Source organism: Gekko japonicus, unplaced genomic scaffold, assembly GCF_001447785.1.
Source record: "Gekko japonicus isolate JY-2015 unplaced genomic scaffold, Gekko_japonicus_V1.1 scaffold1238, whole genome shotgun sequence".
In the NCBI taxonomy this organism is placed as follows: Eukaryota; Metazoa; Chordata; class Lepidosauria; order Squamata; family Gekkonidae; genus Gekko; species Gekko japonicus.
In genome coordinates this window covers 118,180-135,990 of record NW_015163639.1, presented here as the reverse complement: position 1 = coordinate 135,990, position 17,811 = coordinate 118,180, and the positions used below count along the sequence as shown (strand labels likewise).

The following is a 17,811-nucleotide window of genomic DNA, read 5'->3' as shown; positions in this document are numbered from 1 at the left end:
GCCTGCTGAGTCACCTCAAGATGTGTTCTATTTCTGCATTTTACAGATGAACGATATGTTGAAACAAATAGCAGAGGAGATGTGCAGGGAGGGAGGCTGAGAAGCACAGAGCTTGGCAAAGTGAGTCGGCTGAGCTGTACGCAAATGAAAGTATCGTGCTCTGATTGAGCTAGCTCAGCTCTTGGACAGTTGGGCTGTCACGAAGCTTCCTTTAACCAGATTTAAAACAAACAAACAAACAAAAAACCAGAGGAGATTAAACTGACCCAAAGCAAAGTCAGTCAAGGTCTCAAACCAGCACCTCTCCTTACCCGAAGGATGGGCAGAAAATCGAGAACCTGTACGGAAATGGCACCCCATTTGTCTACCAGCTCAATGGTATAGTCATGAATTTCTTTAACGACAGATTCGTCCTGCAGCAGAAGAAAGAGAAGAGTCCAGCTGGGAAAGATGGAGTCCCTGTTTGGGAGACAGCGGGGGCATCCCAGAACAGTGCAAGAGACATAACAGGAAGAAGAAGAAGGAAAAACAAGAAAAAAGGAGGAGGAGGAGAAAAGAAAAGGAGGAGGAGGAGATTGGATTTATGCCCTGCCCTTCACTCGGAGTCTCAGAGCGGCTTACAATCTCCTTCCCTTCCTCTCCCCACAACAGACACCCTGTGAGGTAGGTGGGGCTGAGAGAGCTCTGACAGAAACTGCTCGTGAGAGAACAGCTCTGAGAGAACAGGGACTGACCCAAGGTCACCCAGCTGGCTTCATGTGGGGGAGTGGGGACTCGAACCCGGTTCTCCAGATTAGACTTCACCGCTCTTTAACCACTACACCAAACTGGAAAAGGTGGACTGGGAGATTGCTTGGGAGAAAGCGGAGAGAGAGAGAGAGAAATTATGCATCGTTCTTTGCCAGATTTTCCCCGTGACTCACCAAAGGTCCAAACATCACGGTAGAGATGACCCAGCAGGTGTGCAAGGAAAAATCATGGGCCACATCCACGGATTGCCCCCCATAACCACGGAAAACCTGAGGAGAACCGGAAGACAGGCAAGTGGGGTGTGAGGACACCACCAGAACTCTGTGCAGGAGGCTACTGACGTCCTTGGCTGGGTGCTCCTGGAAAGATTGCCTGCCATTTTGTGTGTTTTTTAAAAAGTGGATTTCTAGTCCCTCTACCCTAGGCTGAGGATCCTGTGAGGTAATGCTGAATATCAGCCCCCTGGAATCCAAATTCTGCCAGCCTCCAGGTGGTAGAATGAGTACTATCTATAATCCATTGGCATTTTTTGAGAAGGATAAGGACTGAATATTGGCTACTTAACCTCCAGGTGGTGGCTGGAGACCTCCTCGGATTACAACTGATCTCCCAGCGACCGAGATCAGTTCCCCTGGAGGAAACGGCCACTCTGGAAGGTGGACTCTGTGGCATTCCGCCCCATTGAAGCCCCTCCCCAAACCCCGCCCTCCTCAGGCTCCGCCCCCAAAGTCTGTGGGTATTTCCCGACTCAGAGCTGGCAACCCTGTTCTGCACCCAGCTGAGATCTGGACCAATGTTCCCTCTAAGCTGTGGTCTTGTGAGCAAAAATTCTGCTTCGTGAGCTGCTGGCATTAACGTTGTGAGCGAGCGATTTGGCTACTGCATAAATTAGTTTGCTCTGGAGCCATCCTTCCTGAGCTAAGACAGAAATCTGTGAGCTAGAGGCTAAAAAACTGTGAGCTAGCTCACACTAACTCAGCTTAGAGGGAACACTGATCTGGACCCTGTGAAAGTTATGCATATGGAGCAGAGGTCCATCGGGGCTATTAGCCACAAGGTATAGATAGGGATGCTCTGTCTTCTTGGTGCTTGGGGGGGTCAACAGTGTGAGGGCTTCTAATGTCCTGGCCCCACTGGTGGACCTCCTGATGGCACCTGGTATTTTTGGCCACTGTGTGACAGAGTGTTAGACTGGATGGGCCATTGGCCTGATCCAACATTGGTGTCTCTTATGTTCTTATGTTATGCATATTAAACCAACATAGGCCATCTGCTGGGCGGTACTAGGAAGCAGGCATTTTTTATGGTGGTCCCCCCGCCCCGAAATTCCATCCTGGAGGAGATTTGTGAGAGTCATATTTTGTAATGATTGGGGGGGATGGGGAGAGGTCTAGGCCACTTTCTCCAGTGGCGTGGCTACATCACCTCAGATGTGCACCACAAGTGACATCATTATGTCACCGGTGATGTAGGATGCTCTGGTATTTGGGCCAGAACTCTACAGTAGAAGCTATTTCTACCACAGAGTTTATGCCCAAATACCCAGAGCGTCCTCACATCGCTAGCCATGTGATCATGCCACATCCAGTGCACGCCACGAGTGATGTTGCTGCGTTGCCAGCAGGGGGCAGGCCCAGGACGTGGGGGGGGGTCCCCTGCCCCCAGTGGAGGGCTGGCAGCCCTATTTTTTATGGCCAGTGTAAAGAGAAAGGCAATCTTGCAGGTGCATGAGGAGCTCAGTGCAATCCAAAGCGGAGATACACCCTTCTAAACCCTTTGATTTAGGGTCGAACTACATGTTACACATCACGCAAGTTTGCTGTGGGCAATCACGGCCATACCACAGCCATCCCTGTGGGCAACTCCTGCGCACAAGTCCAGCAGGGGCCCAATTCAGATCAGTACTGTGACGCAGGGGATGGAGGAACTCCTGCCTCCCCACCCCAACACTGTTTTAAGAAGAAGAAGAGATTGCATTAATACCCCGCCCTTCACTTGGAGTCTCAGAGTGGTTTACAAACTCCTTGCTCTTCCCCTCCTCACAACAGACACCCTGTGAGGTAGGTGGGGCTGAGAGAGCTCTCTCGAGAACTGCCCTTGAGAGAACAGCTCTGAAAGAAAAGAAGAAGAAGAAGAAGAAGAAGAAGAAGAAGAAGAAGAAGAAGAAGAAGAAGAAGAAGAAGAGGAGATTGGATTTATACCCCACCCTTCACTTGGAGTCTCAGAGCGGCTTACAAACTCCTTTCCCTTCACCTCCCCACAACAGGCACCCTGTGAGGTGGGTGGGGCTGAGAGAGCTCTCTCGAGAACTGCCCTTGAGAGAACAGCTCTGAAAGAACTTATGAAGAAGAAGAAGAAGAAGAAGAAGAAGAAGAAGAAGAAGAAGAAGAAGAAGAAGAAGAAGAAGAAGAAGAAGAAGAAGAAGAAGAAGAAGAGATTGGATGTATACCCTGCCCTTCACTTGCCGTCTCAGAGCGGCTTACAAACTCCTTTCCCTTCCCCTCCCCACAACAGGCACCCTGTGAGGTGGGTGGGGCTGAGAGAACTCTGACAGAAACTGCTCTTTTTCAAGGACAGCTGTGCCAGAGCTTGTGACTGACCCAAGGTCACATCAGCAGGTGCAAGTGGAGGAGTGGGGAATCAAACCCGGTTCTCCCAGATTAGTGTCCGCGCACTTAACCACTACACCAAACTGGCTGACTCAAGGTCACACCGCAGCTGCATGTGGAGAAGTGTGAAATCAAACCTGGTTCTCCCAGATTAGAGACCACGCTGCTAACCACTACACCAAACTGGCTCTCTTTCAGGAGCTGAAACAACACAAGAACTGTGTGGGAAGGGTGTTATTCGCCCTGTTGGGAGGCTTCTGTGATCTTTCCCTGGCTGTTTCAGCTCACGAAACTGATACAAGGAGGAAGGCAGAAGCCTACAGAAGAGTATATGCTTAGGTCTGCACTTTCAGTGTATCAAGGCTCAACAGATTTACGCTCAGAAGATGCCTCAGTCTTGGGGGCATGAGCCAGGCCTTGGAGAACTGATTCTTGTGCATTCCTGAGAGCTCCTCTTGTTCTCTTCCCAACAGGCCTGGCCAACAGAGTGTGTGGCCAGGAGTATTTCCCAGAAACCTTTGCAACACATACAAGTTCTATGGGGGATGAGAGGCTGTTCCTTGATGGGAAAGGAGTCCTCACGATCAAAAAAAATCAGGAAACCAACTATAAAAGCGACAGAAAAACAGCAAAATCAATTAGATTGTTAAAATGTTTAAAAAAACGGAGTGCAGCTGAGAGAAAACAGTATCCCACTCAGCCCAACAAGCAGCTCAGGATGTGTCACAGACCACCCCGGCTCAGCATGGGACAGTGAGGCCTCCTAGGAGGAGGAGAACCTGCCTGCGAGTCCGTCCATGAAAGACCTTTCTAGCGAGGGGGGGGGGTCCCTCAGGGTCTTCCTGAGGGGACCCTTTGCAGGAACCATCACCAGCCTCTCAGCCAGTACAGCCCTGAGGTCAGGAGGCCCCAGCATGGACTGCCTGGCCCGCCATGGTCTCCCCCAGCACTCCAGGAGCAGAGAGTGCCAAGAGTCAGGATTGAGGCCCAGTTCAGGCGGTCCAAGGCCTCCCTTCCACTGCTGAGAAAGTAGTTGGCGGTCCAAGGCCTCCCTTCCACTGCTGAGAAAGTACCTGAAGAGACTAACAGGACCTGACAGGAAACTGTGTCCCACTACTCCTCATAAGTAGAGGAGCTGACTCAGCTGGTAGAGGAGCCTAACGTGAGGAGGAGGAGAAGAGGAGGAGGAGGAGGAGGAAGAGGAGATTGGATTTATACCCTGCCCTTCACTGCCCGAATGAGTCTCAGAGCGGCTTACCATCCCTTTCCCTTCCCTCCCCACAGCAGACACCCTGAGAGGGGAGGGGAGGAGATGTGGCTCAGTGGTGGAGCATTTGGTTTGGTGTGGCCAGTTTGGTGGTGGTGGTTAAGTGCACAGACTCTAATCTGGGAGAACCGGGTAGTTCTGATAAGAGCTGTTCTTGAAAAAAGAGCAGTTCCTGTCAAGAGCTCTCTCAGCCCCCACCTACCTCACAGGGTGTCTGTTGTGGGGAGGGGAAGGGAAAGGAGTTTGTAAGCTGCTCTGAGACACCTTTGGGTAGTGAAGGGCGGGGTATAAATCCAATCTCTTCTTCTTCTGCATTTGTTTTGCACGCAGAAGGTCCCAAGTTCAATCCCCAGAGTCTCCAGTGAAAAGGACCAGGCAGTAGGTGAAGTGAAAGACCTCAGTCTGAGACCCTGGAGAGCCACTGTCAGTCTGAGTAGATAGTATTGACTTTGGCTGACCAAGGGACCCGGCATCACCTGACTGTGCATAGAAATCTACAGGGAGGCTGGAGCCAGTGTGGGATCGACCTGTCTGCAGTCTTGCTGACTAGCTCAACAGATGCCTGGCCAGCTTGTCGCTCAGTCCTGGAACCTGGCTGCTTGAACTGTCCCTGGAATATGTCCCCTGACCCCAGACTTTGGACTGCTTTTTCCACTTCAGCTTTGAATTACCTTCACCTGACCCTGGACTTTGACTTTCAGCGGTGACCCACGAACCACTGCTGTGAGATCCTGATATTACTACCGGGGCTTTCCTTATGCGTGCGTTTGCATTTATTTATTTGTGGCTGCGGTCACATGGGCAGGAAAATGGGTGGGGGGAAGCATGGCTGTTTGCCCCGGGGCAAAATAATGCACGGTTGCGCGAGCAGACATCCCGTGGAGGTCCCGTGGTAGGGGGGAGGTGCCGATCACACCACAATCCTGCGGCGCGGCAAAGAAGTGGCGCACTGCAGCAAACGGGTGGGTTTTTTTCCTGTACACCGACATGTGCGCATGCCCCCTTGGGTGCTTGGTTTGTTCAAGATGTTGGCTGGGAAGAAGGAGAAGAGATTTCACAGGGGCACAACAAGCCGTCCCTTCCGAAGGCTCACCTGGCAGAGAAGCTGAGCTTGGCTGCTAACAGTCTGCTCCATGTCTCCTCGCAGGCAGCGCTGAAAGGCCATGTGAGTCAGTTTCCTTTGTAACCGCCAGGCCGGTGTGTAGTCGCCCAAGGACAGGTCCCTGCCTCCAAATGAAATAAGATTTGCTGCAAAGAAAACAAAGGAGAGAGATCAGAAAGCCCTATTTACCATCGAGTTTTGGCCCAAATACCAGACAGTCCCATGGCACAGGTGATGAAGTCACTTCCGGTGTGCACTGAAAACGATGTTGGCAGTGAAGTCGCAGCGATACTGGCATAGGCCCTTCCCTGCTGCTGGTAAGTCCTACCGCTGCCCAGCTAATTGGCAGCAGGGGTAGGGCTCGGGAGTGGGGGCTTACAACCCGCATGGTGGCCTAGCAACCAGAAGCCTCAGTTTAGTCATTTTAGCATCTAGGAAGAACTTAGGCAGTACCACTATTAAGAAAAAGCAGTGACACACCACGCCCTGAACAGATGTAACACTGGGGAATCCTTAACCCTGGTTAATGGAGCAAGAGAAGGCTGCCTTCCCTCCTCCAGCTTTAACCACAGTTAAGCTTACCTTAGAGCTATTCCAAGCCACAGAAGTGGAGTCCATCAAAACCTTAACAAGAACATGCCAACAACTATGGAAAGCAAAACAATGGCCCACAGACTGGAAGCCGTCATTCTACATTCCAATTTCGAAAAAAAGGAGACGTCAAAGACTGCAGCAGCTATCAGACCCTCACTATTTTCTCTCCATGTGACCACCATTTTAATATTATGATGATGTTTTAAATTGTCATGTTATCATATTAACTACTATATTTTGTATACATGATATGCTGTTACCCTCCCTGAGCCCGCTTCTGGGAAGGCCTTGTCTACTAGGATAGCTCTAGGAATCACCAGGAACTCTATGGTCAGAACTTCCTGTAAGTAGACGAGGCCCTGTTTTTCTTTTTGATTTTCGTCCTGGGACTCAACCCTCCCCACAATGGTCCTGCCAGTTGCCGGGCAGAGTCCAGCAACCCTGACGTTTTGGGCTGATCCTTTCCTGTTGCAAAGATTTGACCCAGGCATGACCAGAGGCATCAGGCGAAAGGCAACAGCTCTCAGCCTGTGTCATCTGTAGCCACACTAATAAAATTAACGCTATTTGGGGATGTTGCAACATCATTAAAGGATGTGCGTGTCTGGTATTCTTGCATTTATTCTGTAAGCTGCTTTGAGCCCCCCAAATGCAGGAAAAAAGCAGCGGAGAAAGGTTACAACCATGACACACAAAGGCGGCAGAACCTGCTAGAGCCGCTGTAGAAAAGAGCAAGAGTCCAGTAGCACCTAGAAGACTGGGAAGAAATGCATTTCTCCTTTGGAGGTATGAAATGAGCAAAACCTCCGCTCTGAATTCGGAAAGGTCCCCCCCCCCCTCTCTGGGCAGAGAACAAGCAGGGAGGATGCAGTCAGTCAATGGCTTTCCAGGCTCACCTCAGTCCACTTTCATACAAATGCTAATAGTTCTAGACAATGGAATGGTCAAGGCCCCCCCCCCAAAAGCAGGGATCAGAGATCTGGAGGAATTAAATACTAGAGAGACTGCAGGAAGGTATTTTCTGGAGGCTTCAAGAAAAGTTTCCTTTTTTGACCAAGCCTGACCTGGTTAGTGGGGTATGATAAAAACTCCTTGCAGCAAGGAGGAGGTCCCTTTTGTGCTGAGTCCATCAGAGCAGACAGAACTCTTAACTGAGGTCTGGAGGAGGAGGCCATTTAACCATGTACTGTCCTGAAGAGCTGGAGAAAACTTCAAAGTAATGTAAACTCTGTAGAGATCTGTAACTTCCTAAGCAAAGGGGCTAGTCTTATATTATAATATCTGATAGGGCATATAGAGAGGGCGAGGGACAGAGGATTTGCATTTTACTCATTTCTTTTGAATCCCTTGCTCTATCTGGTGCTGTGCTAAGGGTATGCGTGTGAACATTTTCCCTTTAATAAATACTTTATAACTTCTGGTGCTGGTGGTGGTTCTCTGTACCACATAGACCTCCAATGTCTTGGACACACTATTTTGAAAGGAGTGCCAGGGGGAAGGCAGTCAGTTGGCAAGCAGCTATTCCTCCAGGGGCTCACAAGGCAGTAAACTGTCCCTGCGGTGACCAAGTGCTGGGCAGCAGGAGACACAGAGACAAGGCTCCAGAACTTGAAAAGGAAACTGGGAGTCCTGACTCTCCTAGCGGGTCAGTTTGGTGTAGTGGTTAAGTGCGCTGATTCTAATCTGGGAGAACCGGGTTTGATTCCCCACTCCTACACTTGCACCTGCTGGTTGACCTTGGGTAAGCCGTAAGCAGTTTCTGTCAAGAGCTCTCTCAGCCCCACCTACCTCACAGGAAGGGGAAGGGAAAGGAGTTTGAAAGCCGCTCTGAGACTCCCTTGGGTAGTGAAGGGTGGGGTATAAATCCAATCTCTTCTTCTTCTTCTTACAAATATCAGGTGGTGGTGGTGAGTTACTCGAGAGAGAAAGAAAAGCCTCTCCAGGTGTTGAGAAAAACCTTGGAAGGCAGGGTGGAGCAGGGCCTGTAGGCCAGAGAGGCCCTGTTCGAACCAAAGACTAACACAATTTGTGGCAGGGTATGAACTTTTGTGAGTCACTGCTCACTTCTCCCTCAGAACAGATAATAATTAGTTAGAATGACCAATTCTCTGACCCGGTAGAAGGCAGCTTTTCAAAAGCCTGCAGATTTGACCTTACGTTCACTTTTCACCCAGCCAGCATCTTATCCAACAGACTTTCCAAATGCATCCCCACCCTCACTGATATTATGGCCATTTATATCATCCCCTTTTCAGTTGTTTACATATCTTACAAGGCCCGGCTTCTCGGGCATTCTGGGAACCCAAAGTGTCCTTCCCATCCCTCTTAGTCAATCTGGGTCACAGTGCCCTCCAGGGAGATATCCTGTGCAAACCCCATTCAGCGGAAAGAGAGCTGTACAAAAAAAGGGGGGGGGGGAGAAGATTACCAATAAAACTGTAAGGACGCCCTGCAAAGTCGGTCCATTTCCTCATCAGCGCCTCCCGGATTAGTTCTGAACTGTTCAGCACAACCACATCTAGCCAGGAAGAAAAAGAGAAGGTTGAAAAGAAATAGGGTATGTGTTTTTTAAGCTGCACAGGCCAACCCAATGCTTAGACATTCCAGTTGTCTCTGTGACTGGAATTGTTATAGGTTTTTGTTTGGAAAAGCATTCCGGCATGTGACAACGCCCACCCCCCCCCCCCCCGTCAAAAGTCATACAGCTCAAAACAGGATTATGGAAAGCAAGACAAGAGCCAAGTTGAGCCTGAGTGTCAAATGATGGAAACTAGGGTGGAAAATCCTTAACTTTAAAGATATGCTAATAGAATCATAGAATGTTAGAGTTGGAAGGGACCTTGCAGGTCATCTAATCCAACCCCCTGCACTCTGCAGAAGCGTAGCCGAAAGATGGCCCTACAACATACCTGAAAGATGGTCATCCAGCCTCCGCTTAAAAATGTCCAGCGAAGGAGCATCCACCACCTCCTGAGGCAGTCTGTTCCACTGCTCAACCACTCTTACAGTTAGGCAGTTTCTCCTGATATTTAGCCGGTATCAATTCCCTTGTAATTTCCACCTATTCGATCTAGTCTTGCAATCCGGAGCAAGAGAGAATAGATCCACTCCATCTTCTACATGACAGCCCTTCAAATACTTGAAGACTGCAATCATGTCCCCTCTAAGCCTTCTCTTTCCTGGGCTAAACATACCCAACTCTTTCAGCCTTTCCTTGTAAGGCTTGGATTCCAACCCTCTCACCATCCTGGTTGCCCTCTTCTGGACACGCTCGAGCTTGTCAACATCCTTCCTAAAATGGGGTGCCCAAAACTGGACACAGTCCTCCAGGTGAGGCCTGACCATAGCAGAATAGAGCGGAACTACCACCTCCTGTGATCTGGAATAGGGTCTGGAATGGCCAAAAGATCATGAGTGAATTTATTTTTCAGATTTATATTCCGCCCTCCCGTTGAATGGGCTCAGGGCGGATCATTGTACTAATGGATACCTCAGCAGCAATACGTTTGCCAGTTCTTTTCGTGGAGATTGGGGGGGGGGGGTGAGCCTGAGGAGGGTGGGGTTCGGGCAGCGGATGGACTTCCATGAGGTATAATGCCACAGAGTCCCACCTCCCAAGGCAGCCTTTTTCTCTAGTTGAGCTGATCCCCCTCGCCTGGAGATCAGTTGTAATAAGAGGAGATATCTGGCCACCACCTGGAAGCTATAGGAAATGAAAAAGGCTCACAACACGAGCAGCCAAGTTAAATGGGAAAATGCCATGAAATAGGCTCCCAATACAACCAAATACAAGCTGCTCTTTTTAATCGTATGTAAAATAAATATCTATATATCTAATAGCCAAGTTGCCCCCTCCATGTGGATATCTAAATCCGCACATCAGGGGCACTTGGGGGGCAGAGAGATTTTCCTGCACACTTGTGGCAGTCCCCAGGTGTGCAGAAAAATCTGAAAGGTTTTAAAAACTGTAAGGGGGATATTTAAATCCCCCCAAAAGAGTGTCCCCTGCGCATGCGCAGAGAATGCTCTGGGAACTCTGCAGCAGACCCAGCGGCTGGGAGGCGCTTAGGCCTCGCCGTCGGTGCCCAGGGGGAGATCAGCAGGCCCGGTGGCTGGGAAGTGTTCAGGCCTTGCTGCTGGTGCCGGGGGTGGGAAATCGGCAGGCCCGGCGGCTGGGAGGGGCTCAGGCCTCGCCCCCGGGGGCTGGGGGGGGGGAGGCTTACCTGCGGAGCTGCTTCTGCAGGCTGGGAGCCCTTAGGAATACTCCCCCCTGTGAGTATCACGGGTCCCGCTTCTTGTTTATTTCTAAATTCATCTACTATCTCAATTTGTGATTGTTACTGAGTCATAGCTTCCTATCACAAGTTTCCAACACCATCATTCCATACAATAGTCATAACAGTCTTTCATCCAACTTCTTCTTCAATGAACATGAGGAACTGAGGCAGCAGCCCCACCCAATACGCAAACAGTCCAAGGACGGCTTCTCAAAGCCTGGGATTACTTTCTTGGTTGAAGAAAGAAGGCAGCAGGCCTCCACAACAACTCACACAGTCCAGGAACGGCTTATCAAGGACTGGATTCTCTTTCTTGAGGAGTTCCCGGTACGTTTATCTTGTTTGGCATATCCACTTCTTCAGAGGCCAATCAGTCATGATTCACTGATAGTTAATTGACCATTGAGGTTTCCAAAGCCTGTCAAAGCCTGTCATGGCCAGGGTCCGACATACCTGAGGGGCCGCATTTCCCCATATATTCCCCAAAGAGCACTTTGGTCGGGGTCACAACACCGGCTGGTGACCCCGGGCCCTAAGGAGGCCAAGCTTGTGGCAACAAGGGCCAGGTCTTTTTCAGTGGCAGCTCCTACCTGGTGGAATGAGCTCCCGGAGGAGATCAGGGCCCTGCAGGACCTTGCGCAGTTCCGCAGGGCCTGAAAGACAGAGCTCTTCCGCCAGGCTTACGAGTAGGAGCCGCCACGGCCACTTCCACCACCGCTCCTCTAGAGAGAGAGACCGCCGGGGGGTTGGGCAACATCTTTCCATTACCCTAGCCTTTCCCTCTGCTACGCAAGATGTTCGGTGTTTTATATGTGTATCCGCTGAAATCGATTTTAATCTGTTTTAATTTTTGTATACTGTATGCACTTTGTGCTCTATGTGAGCCGCCCTGAGCCCATTGGCGGGGAGGGCGAGGTATAAATATAATAAAATAAATAAATAAATCGACAAAACAAATTTCTTATTCATAGGAGGGCACTGATCCTATTGTCTCTCTATGGGCTATTCTGAATCTGGCATTCGCTCCACATTTTTTCAACTGGGAGGAAAAGGTGCAGCTCAAAACCACATTCAAATACCCCGGGGCAACGCTGCACTGACTGCAAAGTCACCCCTGAACAGCCATGAATCTATGCAGAAGCAGAGGTCATTTCGGGGGGGATCGCAGTTCCCCCGGGTGACGTACGGGGGCGGGGCACATGACGAAGCCCCGCCCCCTGCTTCCGGCCGCCCCGCTTCCGGCCCTCATTCAGCCAGGAGGAGGCAGGAGAAGAGGGAGGGTAAGTTGCTTCCTCCCTGCCTCTCCCCACCCCTGCCTGCCTGGGGCCAGGGAGGGCCTTCGCGGGGCTTCCTTGCACTCCCGCCGGCCTTGCAGGTTCACCGCCGGGCCCCTCATGGGGCTCGGCAGTGGAGCTGCAAGGCCGGCGGCAGCGGCCGGGACCGTTGGGGGTGGGGGGTGTGGCCTTATGACACACGTCCGGTGATGTCAGGGGGTGTGGCCTTATGACACACCTCCGGTGATGTCAGGGGGTGTGGCATATGCTAATGAGTTATGCTAATGAGTTCCCTAGCTCTTTTTCTACGAAACGACCCCTGTAAGGTACCATAAAACCCGATGATCAAAGAAAATGAAAGCGGCATGCAATGCAGAGGGGAATTTCTCTTCCAACGTGGGAAACAACGGAGGGAAAAGTCCATGCAGAATCTCCCTTTGTTCTCTCTTTGGTGCTTGTAGAAGTCATCTCTGAGTCCTGCCTGATAAGGTTTCCTTCGGTTGGTAGAAGTCCTCTCTGAGAAGCGGTTCTTGCACTGTGTAAGTTGCTGTGGAGGCCTGCTGCCTTCTTTCTTCAACCAAGAAAGTAACTCCGGGCCTTGAGAAGCCGTCCTTGGACAGTTCCTCATGTTTGCTGAAGAATCACCGTGAAGTTAGATGAAAGACTGTTATGACCAATGTTCCCTCTAAGCTGAGTTAGTGTGAGTTGGCTCACAGTTTTTTAGCCTCCAGCTCACACATTTTTGTCATAGCACAGGAAGGATGACTTCAAGGCAAACTGACTTATGCAGTAACCAAATTGCCTGCTCACAACTTTACTGCCAGCAGCTCACAAAGTAGAATTTTTGGCTCACAAGACTCCACAACTTAGAGGGAACATTGGTTATGACTATTGTATGTTTGTTATGGAATTATGGAAACTTGTGATAAGAAGTTATGACGCAGTAACAATAGTGAACTAAGATAGCAGATGGATTTAGAAATAAATGTTAAGTTTTACATAACATACAGCTTATATTTGGCGATATCGGGAGCCTATTTCACGGCATTTTCCTGTTTAACTTGACCGTCTGGCTTGGCAACTTTAAAGTGGCAAAGAAGGCATTTGCCATGCTGGTGATCCTGAAACAGGGTTGCCAACTCCAGGCTGGGAAATTCATGGAGATTTGGGAGTGGAGCCTGGGGAGGGGAGGGGCCTCAGCAGGGTACAATGCCCATAGAGTCCACCCTCCAATGCAGCCATTTTCTCCAGGGGGACCGAGTTCTGTTGACTGGAGATCAGTGCCTAATTTGAAAAGGAGCTGAAAATATTGTCATGCCCCTTGTAGAAATCTGTGGTGAGGCCTGACTCGGAGTCCCACATGTAATTCTGGTCACTGTATCTCTGAAAGGAAAGGGCTGGAAAAGGGGCAGAAGAGGGCAGCCGAGATAATTAAGGGAGTCATTCATACGAGGAAAGGCTGGGATTTGTCTGTCTAGAAAAAAGATGGCTGAGGGGAGACATGGTAAAGTAAAGGTAAAGGTTCCCTTGCTCGAAAGCCAGTCGAGTCGGACTCTAGGGTTGCGGTGCTCATCTCCGTTTCAAAGCCGAAGAGCCAGCGCTGTCCGAAGATGTTTCTGTGGTCACGTGGCCGGCATGACTAAACACAAAGGCGCACGGAACGCTGTTACCTTCCCACCGAAGTGGTACCTATTTATCTACTTGCAATTTCTTGCTTTCAAACTGCTAGGTTAGCAGGAGCTGGAACTAGAGACAGGAGCTCACTCCGTCATGCGGCAACCCAGGTCTCGAACTGCTGAACTACCGACCTTCCACAGCCTGCAGTTCAGCGTCTTAACCACTTGAGCCACCGCAGCTCCAATTATGCATGGGGTGGAGAACGTGAGTAGAGAGCTTTTTCCTCCGTCTCCCATACGGTTGGTAGCTCTGGGTTGGGAAATACCTGCTGTAGGTCCTCTCACTGGAGAAAACTGAATGAAATTTGTTAAAACAAACAAATACCAGAAAGCTAGAGGCCAAATTGGACATTACAACACGCACAGGCCTGTGGACAGTTTTGGAGCTGAATTTGGCCTCGAGAACTGCAGGCAATCTCCACCCCACCCCACCCCACCCCACCCCTGGGCATTTCAATTGCGGCACTTGAAAAGACACATGGGGAGAGGCAAAATCGCCTGATCCTGCCACACGGTGCCCCTCATGGGATTTTAAATGGGCTGAATTGAGCTGTAAAAAGGCACTGGCATCCATGGGCCAGATTTGTCGTTACTGTAAAGTCCAGTTTGGTCCCAAACCTCCAAATCACTGGGGAACAGTCTAGGGTTGTAAAATACCTGGAGACTTTGGGGGTGGAGCCGGGAGAGGGCGGGGTTTGGGGAGGGGAGGGGCCTCCGCATGGGACAGTGCCCACAGAGTCCACCCTTCAAAGCAGCCATTTTCTCCAGGGGAGCTGATCTCTGCCAGCTGGAGATCAGTTGTAAAAACAGGAGATCCCCAGGCCCCACCTGGAGGCTGGCAACCCTAGGGCAGTCACACAGAATAAAAATTTAAAACAATATGCCCATCTCCCCGTGAGTGGTTCAGGGTCGACCAAGAGGTCGCATGAATGGCCAAATCTGTGCTCCGTCTTAGGAGTTCCTGTCTTAAGGAATGGGAGGAAATCTCTGATACTCAGGATTTACTCTTCTCTTGAGGTACAGAAAGGCAAGGCACCCATCTGTGGCATCTCTGCATGAGCCACTGCTCTAAGGTCAAGCCACATGGAACACTGGAGGCATACCCCAACATTAGGAACCCATTTTTAAAGTGTGTGTTAGAACCAAACGTGCCTCCGGTTTTACCTCAGAAGAAATAAAGGCACATAATGCCATTGTCGGAAGTTCAGGACACCCCACTCTACCATCAGCATCAGAAATCTGCATTAGCCATAGCTCAGTCGTTCCAGTGAGTCAGTGTGGAATAATGATTAAGGTGTTGGAGAACAGTCTGAGAGACACAGGTTCAAATTCTGAGTCTCCCATGCAATTCAGTGCAGTGCATGACCTTGGGCCAATCCCTCTCAGCCTAAGCCTACCTCACAGTGTTGTTGTGAGGATAAAGCAAGGAAGATGGAACTGTGCATGGTGCTCTGACCTCCTTTAAAGAAGGGTGGGATAACAAATTCACTAGACAGGCAGGCATGAACGTTGCATGTGGAAGGTAAGGACCCACACTCATTTCTAGATAACGGTTGTGGGAGTCCGTTTCACTGTATCTGAAGAAGCGCACATGCACACGAAAGCTTGTACCCAGAATAAAACTTGTTGGTCTTAAAGACACTGCTGGACTCAAACGTTGTTTTGGTCCTAGGCCTTTAGTTTAAAAGATTTCAGGCGGCATGGCAGGAAGGTCTCCGGCCAGAGACCTCCGGCTGCTGCTAGGGTTGTCAACATCCAGATGGGGCCTGGAGAACTCCCAGAATCACAAGTGTTCTCCAGACAACATTGATCAGTTCTGTTTCTACCACATCAGCTTTGTACCCCCTTCGTCCCCTGCTCTGGTTATAGTGGCAGCCATTTGGTACTTGGCTCCACCTCCTGCCACAGCCATTTTGTAGCTGAACCAGGCCAGAGATCCACCGTAAGCAAACCCCCCCCCCACAAACAAAATGTTGTGTGCGGTGGGGAGGGCTTAAAGGGCTAGATTAGAACTGGGGGGGCACACGCCTCAATGGCTGACCTTCCCACTCTCTCGCAGCCTAGCCCGCCCCACGGGGCTGTTGTAAGGATAAAAGGGGAGAGACCCAAGTAAGCCACCCCGAGCTCTTTGGAGGCTAAGGACAAAAGAGATTCATTCCTGGCCACAAGGACCCCCCCCCAGCTCACCTTTGTTGCCGAAGCGAAGGCGGTAGATGGGTCCATACCGTTTGGTTAACTTGAGGAAGTGGATAGGAAGGTCGGGGTGGAACAGGTGGGAGAGGTTTCCAATGAGGGGCAGGGCCCAAGGGCCAGGCAGGTCCCCACACCCCTTCGGCCGGAGAAGCCTGGTGTGCCGCCGGCCGAACAGGGCCACTGCCAGGAACACCAGGAGGAAAAGAGCAGCGCTGAACATCGCTAAGGAGGCCCAAGGTGGGGCGGGGGGCTCTGCAGATATATAAATCCAGGAACAATCATGGGGGGGGGAGTAACCTCTGCATCAGCCGAGAGTTGCCCTCCATAAACAAGCCTCCCTCCTCCCATATTTAAAACCATCCTTGACCCAGTGACAAGTTTGTCATTTTAAAATATTGCCATGTCTCCTTGACGCCAGTGTCTGGTTACCCTGGAAATGGTGGGGGGTTTTTCAACTCTATCATCTGAAGGTGACTGTGGCCATGAATCATGTCCAAGTTTTGTTTTCCTTTGGAGAAACGACTGAGGGGTGACATGAGGAGAAACGACGACTGAGGGGTGACATGAGGAGAAACGACGGCTGAGGGGTGACATGATTGAGGTTTATAAGATTGTGCATGGGATAGAGCAGGTAGAGAAAGAGGTACTTTTCTCCCTTTCTCACAATACAAGAACTCGTGGGCACTCCATGAAATTGCTGAGCGGTCGGGTTAGAACGGATAAAAGGAAGTCCTTCTTCACCCAAAGAGTGATTAACACTTGGAATTCACTGCCACAGGAAATGGTGGCGGCTACAAGCATGGACAGCTTCAAAAGGGAATTAAATAGCAGTGATTAAATGAATGTCATTTGATCCCCCGGGTACTGGCATACTGATTTAGAAAGAGGGAGGTCAGAGGAAAGAGAATGAAGATTTCAGGTATGAAACTGACATTGAAGCTTTCCAATCATCAAGGTCAAATAGATAAGGATCTAAATGCACGAGAGCAGCCACGCGGTTATCAGACCAATGGTTCATTTAGTCCAGCATCTTGTTTCACACAGAGACCAACCAGATGTCCCTGGAATCAGTAGGAGAGACAGCTGGCACCCTGCCCACCTTGGAACAGAGCTGTGTTAAATGCTTGAGTGAGGACTTGAACCTGAGTCTCCACACTGTAACAGCACAACAAAATCATTTTTTTTGTTTGCTGCTGAAACCAACGAAAAATTAATGGAAGTAATGGCAATGATGAAAACAGATGCTTTTAAAAAATATTTGTGCTCCTCCAATAACCACAATACGAACACCTTTAAATGTGGAAACACATTGGGAGCTTGGAATGAGATGAATCAGAGGCTGAAGCCAGCAGAGATTTCTTATTTCTCACATGCGTATCCAGCTGTGTCTTCAAGCTTACAAGATCCCCCATGAGGTGGGTCAGCCTGTACACAGCAACTTAGCCCAAGACCACCACGGCCAGCATGACAAGAGATGAGGGATTTTAATCTGAGTTTCCCCACAGCCCAACTGATCTGTTCCCTCAGTGAGAGGACTGGCTTGGCCCACTCCACTCATTTGTGTGGTCGTTGTGTGTTGGACTAGGCATAGGGAGACCAAGGTTCATATCCCCACTGAGCCACAAAGCTCAGTGGACAGACCTTGGGGCCCGCGACACATTCTCTCTCCCGTTCAGTGCACACTACCTCACAGGGTCGTTTTGAAGATAAAAATGGAGAAACACCCCGAGCCCCTTGATAAACAGGGCCTGACAGAAATGTGAGAGATAAAGCACAAGGTGAGGGTCAGATACTGATTCTCCCTCGACAGTACCGGCTGCTTTTCAAATACAGGAAACATGGAGTCCCTCAAAGATTTAGTGAGGATTCCTCAGTGAGAAGATCAGTAATGGTAGACAGGTTTCTTCTTCTGCAATGCACAGGCAGAAGAATATAGAATCATGGAGTTGGAAGGGATCTCCAGGGTCATCTAGTCCAACCCCCTGCACAATGCAGGAAATTCACAAATACCTCCCCCTCCACACCCGCAGTGACCGCTGTTCCACGCCCAGATGACAAAAAAACCTCCA

The 17,811-nt window shown here is 50.1% G+C and overlaps 1 protein-coding gene across 1 annotated transcript in view; it reads right to left on the bottom strand.

The window, feature by feature from the left end:
• LOC107107307 (steroid 21-hydroxylase) overlaps nt 1-15,962 on the bottom strand; it is a 23,862-nt gene extending 7,900 nt beyond the window's left edge. Inside the window, 5 exon segments of the mRNA XM_015407587.1 lie at nt 312-413; nt 924-1,019; nt 5,720-5,874; nt 8,751-8,840; nt 15,737-15,962. Coding sequence (XP_015263073.1) covers nt 312-413; nt 924-1,019; nt 5,720-5,874; nt 8,751-8,840; nt 15,737-15,962 — 669 coding nt within the window.
• Nucleotides 15,963-17,811: the final 1,849 nt, after the last annotated feature.